The following is an 11558-nucleotide window of genomic DNA, read 5'->3' as shown; positions in this document are numbered from 1 at the left end:
AACTATAATTTATTTAGTATTTATTTATTCTTTATTTCATTCATTAAACGAAAAAACAAAATAGTTAAATATAATTACAACAAATATCTTTCCTTGAATGAAAGGGAACAGAAAGAAGACTAAGCTCATTTTATCTGTCCCTTTTTCCTTTTTCCAAAGTTACCTTTTACAGAAACACAACGTTCAATTAATTTTGTCCTGAATTTTGTTTTCTTAAAGATCTCTGTTCCTTTTAAGTTATACTTATTTTCTCTTTTTTCAATCTTTTTCTGTATATTGATTGGGAACATTTTCTTATGAGCTTTCTACATAATTTGCAGAATTCTGTGATCCACTAATTCAAGAAATGTCAACCGTTTTAACTGAAGGAATAATGGATTTGAAGGATGAATATTGTGTTTTCTACTAATTATTCTCATGGCTTTTTTTGTAAAATAAAAATAGACTGAGTATATTTTTTGCAAACATTTCCCAAAACCTCAATGCAATAGGTCAGATATGGCACAATCATATTGTTATATAAAATATAAAATGCCTTGTTTCCTGTCATAAGCCAGTCAGAAAGAACATTAAACACTTTAAACACTTTAAAGGTGGAGGCTTAGAGCATCTCCAAGCAGCGGGGTGTTCCTGTGACTAGTTGGAAATCTCATTCAGAAGTTTAGGCTCCATAGGACTGTGGACTAATCTTAAAAAGCCAAACTGTATTTTGTCAAAACCACTTTGACAAGGCACAGAGCTTCTTGGAGAAAACCCTTTGGCAAGTCACATCAGCCCTATGCTCGTGGATGCAGAAATAAAGCATTCAAAGCAAAGGCTGCAGCTTCTGTGAAACATGGAAGAGGTTCTGTTCCGGAGCTGCTCTGCTGCTTCTGGTACAGCATGACTTGAATTTGTGCAGGTATTATGGAAATCTCAAGACTATCAAGGTATTCTGGAGTGAAATATGCTGCCCAGTGTGTGTTTCTGAAAGGTTTAGATCCACGTCAGCAGTACTGGAGTTGAGGGGGGATGAGGGGCGATGGCATCCCCCCCTGAAATAAAAACGGTCCAAATCATCCCCCCTGTAAAACTGACATCCCCCCTTTCCAACCCATTATGTCATTTCATCAATGAATGTGGTTTTACTGCTATTTCAACATTTAGAGTCATCACCAGAAAAATAACTTATTTGACAATTTTCACCTGTTTCAAGTAAATTTTCACTTGAAATCAGTAGTAAAATCTGCCAGTGGGACAAGATTTATCTTCTCATCACAAGCAAAAAAATCTTGTTCCACTGGTAGATTTTTCTACTTATTTTAAGTGAAAATCTACTTGAAACAGGTGAAAATTGTTGTTTTTTCTTGTTTTAAGTGTAATGAGATTTTTTTTTACTAAAATGAGACATTTTAACTAGAAATAAGACAAATATTCTTGTTAAGATTTTGAGTTTTTGCAGTGATCCATTTTACTTATCCTGTGAAGGACAGAGTCATATTGATAAGTTCAGAAAACTGTTTTTTATTGTTATGTTTTGATGTATTTGATGTAAGCCCAGTGGATATTTAAAGCTTACAGAAGGCTGCATTTAACTGCTGCTATGTCATTCCTGCAGTATTTCTGCAGGTGTTTTGGTCACTGCTATTATTTGTAATATATTATATTATTTGTAATCAGCACAAATTATCTGTCCCCATATAATAAAATCCACCATCCCCCTGATTTGTTTTTTACAACTCGAGTACTGCACGTCAGATCCCATAAACATCCACGTGACGTGAGTCCAGATGTAAATCTTGCTGAACATCTGTGGGAGGTAAAACATGCAGTCTAGAGAAGAAACTCCTCCAACCTGAGACATCTGCAGCAGTTTGATCACGAGGACGGGACCAAAGAGTCTCAGTGAGGGTTTCAGAAATCACCCCATTCCAGTTATTGCTTCAAAAGATTGTGCAACAAAATATTAAGTTGACGGTATCAACTAACTTGTCACAGTGGCATTCGTTAGTATTTTCCTCTTTTCCATTCTGCTGAAGCAGAATAATAAATAATAAATTATTGCTTGACCACCGTGAGTTTCTTCTTCTTTCGTGGAAAGACATGCACATCTGCATGTCTAGACGGAGCGCATTCAAAAAGACGAGCAAATCACTTCAGTGAAAACAAACAAAAACCCAAACCTGATACAGACAAAATCAGTTTTGACAAAACTTAAGTGAGAATATAATTACACTTTCAGTAAGTTTTATTGGGCTCCTTTAATATTTCTAATTCAAATCACTTTCAAAAGTTTTTATTTGGTTTTCTTTGTAGCTCGTGAAAGCAAAAAGTCTCCAAGCACATCACAAACAAAGCTCTGACAGGGTGAGGACACTCAGGATCGGACGTTTTTCACAAACACCGATCTCAGGAGCGAGACGCAAACCTCAAAGTGCATTTAAAAGTCTGGCGTGTCACTGGCCGTTCTGTGCTACGGAAGAGTATTAGGGCCAGGCAGGAGAAAAATTAAAATAATATTTTAGAGGAGGAATATTTTTTTTTTCATTGAAAAAAGTTGAAATGTCGAGATTAATGTTGAAGTACAATTTCAAGAAAAAAGGCGAAATGTCGAGAATAATGTTGAAGTAAAATTTTGAGAAAAAAGTGTAAATGTCGAGAAAAAAGTGGAATGGTCGAGATTAATGTTGAAATACAATTTCAAAGTAGAAATTTCGCCTTTTTTCTCAACATTTCAACTTTATTCACAAAATTTGTACTTTTTTCTCAACATTTCAACTTTTTTCTCGAAATTGTACTTGAACATTAATCTCGACATTTCGACTTTTTTTTCGACATTTCCACTTTTTTCTCAAAGTGCATAATGAAAAAAAAATTTTCCTCCTCTAAAATATTATTTTCATTTTTCTCCTGCCTGGCCCTGATACTCTTCCGTACTGTGCTGAGGGGTTTCAGAGCAAAGGATATTTAGACACGGCTCAAATAAAATCATAGAAAAGTCACATCGTCCTGCGACTCCACCCAGCACCACTGAGCATCGTAACCGAGCAGCATCGTCTCTGCGTTGTTTGGAGGGGGCGTGAAACTCTCCTGAGCCGGGTGACCTGAACTTTTCTCAGACGGTTGACCGGGGGAACTATCAGAGTCCACTTTCAGGGGTCTCTTTGCCCTGCTGGACCTGAGCAGAGCTCTTCTGATGGTCTCGGCGCCACCTCTGATGTTTTGCATGTGTGCAGCCTCTGAGTCCTGCTCCTGCAACTCAAACCCAGTCACACAGCCGTCGTCAGGGGCGACTGACTTCTGGTCTGCTGGTCTCTCACCGCTGATTTCAGCCACATCCAGGGGGAAGGCGGGGCTTGGGCTTTTTCTGTGGGAGCAACGGCGGAAACATTCAGTGGATCAGATCAGGTTTTTGGATGTTGCCGAGCTGTTCCAAGTCTACAGCTTGGAATTAAAGTTTCACTTGACTACTTCTCTGAGTTCTTGCAAAAGTTTGGATTGTATTTTGTTAAAAGTGCACATGCAAGTTTTTGTTTTTTTACATTTTGCTTAATATGTACATTTCAACATTTAGAGACTCCGATTGCAATTGATTGTTCAAGAAACTAATTCATTGTCAATGTTCACCCTACTCTCTACCACTAGCCCTCAAAATGAAGCCACAGGCATAGGGCCCTTGTAATGTTCCCTAGGGATTGGGACACCACTTGTTACGTCACTGCGTGGTTTACGTTCGGGTACGTAAGCGACTGCGTAGTTACGTTTGCACATACGTCACACCATATCAGGAAGACCAGAGCTAAAAGCTGTTTTAATTTCAGCTGTAGCGCTGTTAATATGCCACTTTATTAAGTTTTAATATTTTTTCAGGCGTAAAAGTAACCGTTAAGATCCCCAACCTGGGCTCAGTTTATCCAAATAATGCCTGTTCAGAAATTTGCTCCGATGTTTTCGGGGATGAGAAGAGCCGCCAGCGATTTATTGTTCCGCGTTAAATCGACGCAGAGCCTAGGGCGTAGGTTACGGCCTTTCCATCCCTTATGTCATTTCATCAATGAATGTGGTTTTACTGCTATTTCAACATTTAGAGTCATCACCAGAAAAATAACACCAGAAAAATAACTTATTTGACCATTTTCACCTTTAAAAAAAATGTTTCAAGTACATTTTCGGTTGAGTAAAAAAATCTGCCAGTGGGACAAGATTTATCTTCTCTCTACAAGCAAAAAAATCTTGTTCCACTGGCAGATTTTTCTACTTATTTTAAGTGAAAATCTACCTGAAACAGATGAAAAATGTTGTTTTTTCCAGTGTTTTAAGTGTAATTAAAATGAGACATTTGAACTAGAAATAAGACAAATATTCTTGTTAAGATTTAGAGTTTTTGCAGTGATCCATGTTACTTATCCTGTGAAGGACAGAGTCATATTGATAAGTTCAGAAAAGTGTTTTTTATTGTTGTGTTTTGATGTATTTGATGTAAGCCCAGTGGATATTTAAAGCTTACAGAAGGCTGCATTTAACTGCTGCTATGTCATTCCTGCAGTATTTCTGCAGGTGTTTTGGTCACTGCTATTATTTGTAATATATTATATTATTTGTAATCAGCACAAATTATCTGTCCTCATATGATAAAATCCACCATCCCCCCTGATTTTTTTTACAACTGGAGTCCTGCTGGTACCTGCAGGGAGACGTGCAGCAGCCCTGCTCCTCAGCTATCACCAGGCTGCTCAGGCTGCCGGTCAGGCTGCTGCCGCGGCTGGTCAGCGCGCCGCGCTCCTCCATCAGCCAGCGCATGGCCTCGATGCCCTCGTGCACGGCCACCAGCTGCCGCAGGATCCTCACGTCGGCCGACCGGAGCTGCTTCTGCAGGAGGACAGGGTTTTTATAACAACCTGATTCATAATCACAGAGATACGTACAGAAATTAAAAGTGATTACAAGAAACATTTTCAACATTTTCATTGAAAAAGTTGGTTGCAGTTATTTTTCTGTAATAACTTAGTGTCCAGACCCACAACAGGCATTGCGGCATAGAATTGGTTTAATTCACCGCACAAATCGGCACAGATTACTTTTGTAATACTGTATTTGACCCGGTCTTTGTACGTTTTGACCGTATAGAAATGTAATTCTTGCCATTGTAAGAATGAGATGTACCTGCTGGATCTACTGCCCTTACTTTTTTAATAACTTGTGCTTTTTATTATGTTACCTCTTTTCTTATCATTTTATTTGTTATTTACTGTTAAATTGTGTCTTGCTGCTTTTAATGTTGATGTAAAGCACTTTGAATTACCTTGTGTTGAATTGTGCTATACAAATAAACTTGCCTTGCCTTACCATTTATCTGCTTGTGGGCTCATCACACACTACTGAAACTTAGATATTTCTGTTAAGCCGTCACAGGTACAGTAAAAACATGAGGTTAATTAAAGTTGTTTGAGTAGATTTGATTTAAAGTGGCACAAAGGAACTTTTGCTTGTTCCCCCCGTAGATGTAGCAGTAGAGAGAGGAAGACACTTTGGTTCGTTTAGTCTCTTCCTCTCTTGTTGATACTTGCTGATAGTTTCATTGTTGCTGATTTTGCTATAAAGCAATAAACTGTGGTTTTCCAGTAACTTAGAGCACAGAAAACAGTTTGTTGCTTTTAAAGGAGTGAACTCTCCTCCTCTTATGGCCCTTTCGCACTAGTCCCGCCTCAGCTCGGTTCTACCCGCCACGGCCCCGTCTTGCGCTTTTGCTTTTGCTGAGGCGGGTAAAGCCGCTCCAAGCAGATACTATTTCTGTAACCATTCTGACGAGGTTCTCTCCGGGCTGAGCCGGGACTATTTCTGACGTCACCACCCTCCACGCCTCTGATTGGTCGGGGGGCGGGGCCGTCATCACCCTCCACGCCACTGATTGGTCGGGGGGCGGGGCCGTCAGACGTTTGAATCAGGAAGCGGGAGTCAGCGCGAGCGCAACTCGCGGCGATTTTATCATAAAGCGCAAAACGCCTGTTTGGTGATCCAACTCTGAGGTGCAGATGTTCATAAACCTGGTGGCTGACGAGAGAATTAAAAAGGGATGTAGACGGGCTGTTTTACTCTCAGCCGCTCGCGGCTCCAGCTGATTTCTGATCAGCGCCGACATGAACAAAGCGGTTGCGCAATCGAGTACGTCACAGCAACTTCACCCCAACCTGCCCACTTCTCCCCTGGCTGTGGAAAAACACACGGGGACAAACGGGTAGAGGCGTGATGAGCCGAGTCGGGCCGAATAAGGACTAGTGCAAAAGGGCCATTATTATAAAGTGTGGTGTCCCCCAAGGATCGATCCTTGGGCCATTCTTATATCTTATATATATATTAATGATTTTCCCAATGTATCAGATCACCTATCTAAAATTTTATTTGCTGTTGATACTAGTTTGTTTTATTCAAACAGAAATCCTAAAGTAATTATGAAAGTTGTTGAAGAAATGGAAAAAAATCTCCAAATGGTTTAAAACCAACAAATTGTCAATAAACATTAAGAAAACAAATTTCATTCTGTTTAGTCACAATTAGAAGAAACACACTGAGAACTTAACAGTGATGATTGATAATGTTTCAATAGCTGATTAAGTCGACTCGTTTTCTTGGCGTGCTAATTGATGAAAACATATCATGGAAACCTCATATTTCATTAATTTCATCTAAAATTGCAAAAAAAACATTGGAATAATTGGGAAAATATGTTACCTCCTCAACACAAAAGTTTCACTCAACTTTATTACTCTATGATTTATCCCTTTATTAGTTACTGCAACATTGCTTGGGCCCGTACTCACCAAACAAAAATTCCACATGAGGTTAAGTAAAGTTGTTTGAGTAGAAAGTAAATCAATTTACTTTCAGACCTTGATTTAAAGTGGCACAAAGGAGACTTTGGCTCGTTTAGTCTCTTCCTCTATTGTTGATTGTTGCTGATAGTTTCATTGTTGCTGATTTTGCTATAAAGCAATACGCAGTTATTGCAAAAGAATGTCAGATATCTGTTAAAGGGAGAGACGGGGACATCTGTGTGTGAGGAAGATTTGAAGTGGATTTCTACACGTAGAAAAGGAATGAGGAAGGGGCCAGAGAGGAGTCCAGCCCCGAATGTGCAAAGAGCGCAGAGGGAAACCAGAGCAGCTGATGCTGTGTGGGCTGGAAACAGGTGACAGCATCTGTCATCGGTGGCTAAAGTGGCCCAGAGAGGAACTCGGTGGGATTGACATTTCCAGTTAGTGGCAGCACAAACAAAGCAGTGATTACTCCAACAAGTTAGGCCAGTTTTTGACGGTGGTAAAGCCTGAAAACACGCACAGCTGGGGGAGATTAAGGCTCCATTTAGAAGGAAAACATCCTTAGCAAAACGTTGTATCCCACTTTCATGGAAATCCCCCAAGTCTCCATCTATTGCTCTTTGGCTTAGTGATGTTATGTTTTTTCTCAAATTGGAAAAATTGAGATACTCAGTAAAAGGCAACTCGGCTAAATTTGTTCATAAATGGCAGTCCATGATACTTTGTAGATTATTTTAACTCACTTTATCTCATTACACTTAAAACAAGAGTCATCACTAGGAAAAATAACTTGTTATTTGACAATTTTCACCTGTTTCAAGTAAATTTTCGGTTGAAATAAGTAGAAAATTCTGCCGGTGGGACAAGATTTATCTTCTCATTACAAGCAAAAAAATCTTGTTCCACTGGCAGATTTTTCTACTTATTTTAAGGGAAAATCTACTTGAAACAGGTGAGAATTGTTGTTTTTTCCAGTGATGAGTCTTGTTTTAAGTGTAATGAGATTTTGTTTGACTAAAAATGAGACATTTTAACTAGAAATACGACAAATATTCTTGTTAAGATTTTGAGTTTTTGCAATGTATTTCCATTTAATGGGATATCAGTGATTGGCATTTGCATTTACCACTGTTTTTGTTTTCTGTATGCCACTTTTGTTCATCCATTATTTCCTCCATTGATCATTTGTTACATTTGTTAATCTGTTTATTTATTATTTACTGTACAGAGACTCTGTTCCTTAGTTAGGCCTCCCTTGTGAGGGCCTGGTTAGGTTTTGTGTGTTAACAAAAAGAAAAAAAAAAGGGACAATGTACAATGTATAATGTGTATCTTTGATTATATGTATCCATGTTATCATTATATTTTGTTTTTTCTAAAAAGATCAATAAATAAAAAGAAGGAAAACATCCACAGTACCATACATGTAAATCTTAGAGGTGAAAAAGTCACGAAAACACTTTACCATCTCTTGTTTCAAGCTGTTAATTTTGTCACACATGTTGTCACAGAAGTTGCTGTCTCCTCCGTGCAGCGCGTCGGACGTCCAGCCGTCCTCCTCGCAGTCCGCAGCATCCCTCATCCACGCAAGGAGACTCTCCGGGGTTTTTCTCCCGATCTTATTTTCCAGCTCGTTCAGATCTGGGAAGGAGTCGCAGAGGATTTCCTCCGCCATCACCGACAGAGTCTGTGCGTCTGTGCGTAAAAGTCTGTGCGTAAAAGTAGGCTGAAGTTCTGAAGATGGAGCTTCACTGGGAGAAATTAGACCCCCTCGGTGAGGACAAAAACAAAAAACAAACAGAAACAACAAGAAATAGAAAAATCCCACATCCTCACTTCACCTCACACCTATGGGAACCGCGCAGCGCGCTCCCGAGCGCTCCACGGGTACGCGCAACGACCCGCGGCGGCGCAGGACGCGCCGTGAAAGCGCTGGAAGTGCGGAGTGTGCGGCTACTAATGCTGTCCCCATTCATGCTGCACACGCACTGCTGGTATGCGCCCTCAAAACACGCTGCTGGAAGGTGGAAATGGCTCTTTGTGATTCCCAAACAATGGTGGGGAGTTCCGCGGAAAGCTGCGGAAACACCTGCACGGCGGTGACGCGAGCGCGCACCATATGCTCTACACGCAACCCTGTAGTGGAAGAATAATAGGGTATTGGAGGATTCTTCCCTGTTTTGTTTTCACTCCAGCTCCGTGAATGTTTAATAGGTGTCTAATCGTTTGTGCGTCATCATTGTGAGCTCGTTGTAAGTGTCTGTTATTGTGTTTATCTTGGCAAGGAAAGGCAAGTTTATTTGTAGAGCACAATTCAACACAAGGTAATTCAAAGTGCTTTACATCAACATACACAATTAAACAGTAATTAACGAATAAAATGATAAGAAAAGAGGTCAAATAATAAAAAGCACAAGTTGTAAGGGCAGTAGGGTACAGCAGGTACATCTCATTCTTACAATGGCAAAAAAGTATCAAAAATACACACACACACAAACAAATCAGATTTATTTTTACGTTTTTTTATTTATTTTTATTTTTTTAAATATTTTTATCCCGATTTTTTTCCCCATTTTATCACCCAGTGCTCCTACCTAAGTGACGGGCATTGCTCCCTCTACCAACCCCTGCACTGAGCTCAGGCAAGGAAAGGCAAGTTTATTTGTAGAGCACAATTCAACACAAGGTAATTCAAAGTGATTTACATCAACATTAAAAGCGGCAAGACACAATTAAAGAGTAAATAACAAATAAAATGAAATGAAATCATAAGAAAAGAGGTAAAATAATAAAAAGTACAAGTTGTTAAAAAGTAAGGGCAGTAGAGTACAGCAGGTACATCTCATTCTTACAATGGCAAGAATTACGTTTCTATACGGTCAAAACGTACAACGACCGGGTCAAATACAGTATTATAAAGTAATCTGTGCCGATTCGTGCGGTGAATTAAACCAATTTGACAATTTTACGTCACAATGCCTGTTTCCAGGTATTATTTCACACAATCTTGGATTGAGATCAAATCAAATTTTATGGCAAATTAATGCAGAAAATAAATAAACTCCGAAAGCTTCACTTTCCTGCCAAAGTTTTTCTGGAGCTAAGAAGAAAAGAAAGTCCAGCTCCAGGAATGTAGTGACTCAGATTATAGACCCAAAAATGATGCCTTAACGGACAGAAGAGCGTCACTGCAGAGAGCCAGCCCTCAGCACGGCAGAGGTCTAGCCGTGGTGGGGGACCGCTGCACTGCCTCTCTTACCGGAGGCCCAGAAGGTTCAAATTACTTCTGCTGAATTTTGTTCTGTCACACCGGGATGAGGTTGTCGTGTCTTGGGTTTGTTTTGTCCTGTCATTTCCTGTTTTATTTTTAAAAGTAATTCTCCTCTCGTTTCAGGTCACTAGCCCTTCCTCATGTGTCTCAGTCTGAGGCCCCGTTTACACGTAGCCGGGTATTTACAAAAACGGATGCGTTTTCATGCGTTTTGGCCGTTCGTTTACACGGAAACGGCGGTCAAAGTCACCAAAAACGATCATTTCTGAAAACTCCGGCCAAAGTGGAGATTTTCAAAAACTCCGTTTTCCCGTTTGCGTCTAAACGGAGGAAAACGGAGGAAAACGGAGGAAAACGGAGATTTAAGCTTCAGAACGTCACATTATGCACCAGAAACTCACCAGCGTCATGTGTGCGACCTGTGTTTACAATTAGTTTGGCCACCGTCAATATTTTCTTGTATTTTACCTGTTTAATATTCTAAAGTCACACTTAAAAGTAACTCCCCCCCCCTCCAGCCTCCTGCTCATTCAAGCCTGTGAGCGCGTCAGCCAGCAGCATGAAGCCTGAATTATGGTTCCGCGTTAAATCGACGGCGTAGGGTACGCGGCGACGCGCAAGGTACGTGCGCGTCGCCGCGTACCCTACGCCGTAGGCTCTGCGTTGGTGTAACGCGGAACCATAAATCAGCCTTAACTGGAAGTTACACACGTGTCATTTGTTGATGTTTTTCCAGGATTCTGATTGGCTTGCATGACGTTAAGAGCGTTTTCATGCGGGTCCGTGTAAACGAGGATTTTTTTGAAAACGTAGAGGGGAAAATATCCGTTTTTGTAAATACCCGGCTACGTGTAAACGTGGCCTGATTGTCCTCAGTGTTTCCACCTGTCCCCTATTTCCCTCCATGTGTTTCAATAGTCTGTTTTTTTTTCTTTAGCTTAAATTCATAGCCCTTTTCGTTTGTTAACTTATATCCTAGCTTAGATTAATAGTTTTTGGTTTTTACCTCTTTAAAAGTGATTTGTGTTTGTAGCCAAATTATTTTATATAGGCAGGTTTTTCCTCCATACGGAGCGTTTTGTGTTTGTTTCTTTTAATTAGTTATTTTTCCCTCTTCTTGGAGTGTTTTTTTGTTCTCTCTACAGTCAGAGTATAGTGTCTAGTTTTGTTTATAGCCATTTGTTTATCACTCTGTCAGAGGTCTCCGGTGAATTCAATAAAAGTCTTTTGTTATCTAATATCTCTGCATCCGAGTCCTGCTTTGAGTCTCAGCCTGACATGTTCTAATTAATATTGAGAACTGAAAAAGAGATGAGGGAAGACGATTTTATTGACCCTGAAGATGTAACGTTTTAATGCCAGGGTAAGTCATGTCTGGAGTACATCAAATCTGCACATGTGAAGTGCGAGTACAGACTGCCCCTGAAGAGAGTGTCTGGAACAATGGACCGTCCCAAACCGGATGTGCATTGTTATGGTGCCATTGAGGAATG

General features: G+C 40.0%; 1 protein-coding gene across 1 annotated transcript; it reads right to left on the bottom strand.

Annotated features, from left to right (window-relative positions):
• Nucleotides 1-2198: 2198 nt before the first annotated feature.
• LOC133453112 (leucine rich adaptor protein 1-like) lies at nt 2199-8483 on the bottom strand. The gene is made up of 3 exons (XM_061732986.1): nt 8260-8483; nt 4664-4848; nt 2199-3346 (listed from the first exon to the last, which is right to left on the bottom strand). Exons 1-3 carry the CDS (start codon nt 8467-8469, stop codon nt 2968-2970), a joined length of 774 nt encoding a protein of 257 aa, XP_061588970.1. The 5' UTR covers nt 8470-8483; the 3' UTR covers nt 2199-2967.
• Nucleotides 8484-11558: the final 3075 nt, after the last annotated feature.

Source organism: Cololabis saira, chromosome 10 (genome assembly GCF_033807715.1).
Source record: "Cololabis saira isolate AMF1-May2022 chromosome 10, fColSai1.1, whole genome shotgun sequence".
In the NCBI taxonomy this organism is placed as follows: Eukaryota; Metazoa; Chordata; class Actinopteri; order Beloniformes; family Belonidae; genus Cololabis; species Cololabis saira.
Note: the sequence above shows the minus strand (reverse complement) of the source record. Positions and strands in the feature narration are given on the sequence as shown.

Bases quoted from the DNA above. Each gene is read 5' to 3' on its own strand.
- LOC133453112 (XM_061732986.1), bottom strand. From the start codon at position 8,469: ATGGCGGAGGAAATCCTCTGCGACTCCTTCCCAGATCTGAACGAGCTG. The intron at 4,849-8,259 runs GTAAAGTGTTTT...GTCCTCCTGCAG, and splicing joins ACAGCTTGAAACAAGAGATG to AAGCAGCTCCGGTCGGCCGA. The intron at 3,347-4,663 runs GTACCAGCAGGA...TTGCTCCCACAG, and splicing joins TGCTGCACGTCTCCCTGCAG to AAAAAGCCCAAGCCCCGCCT.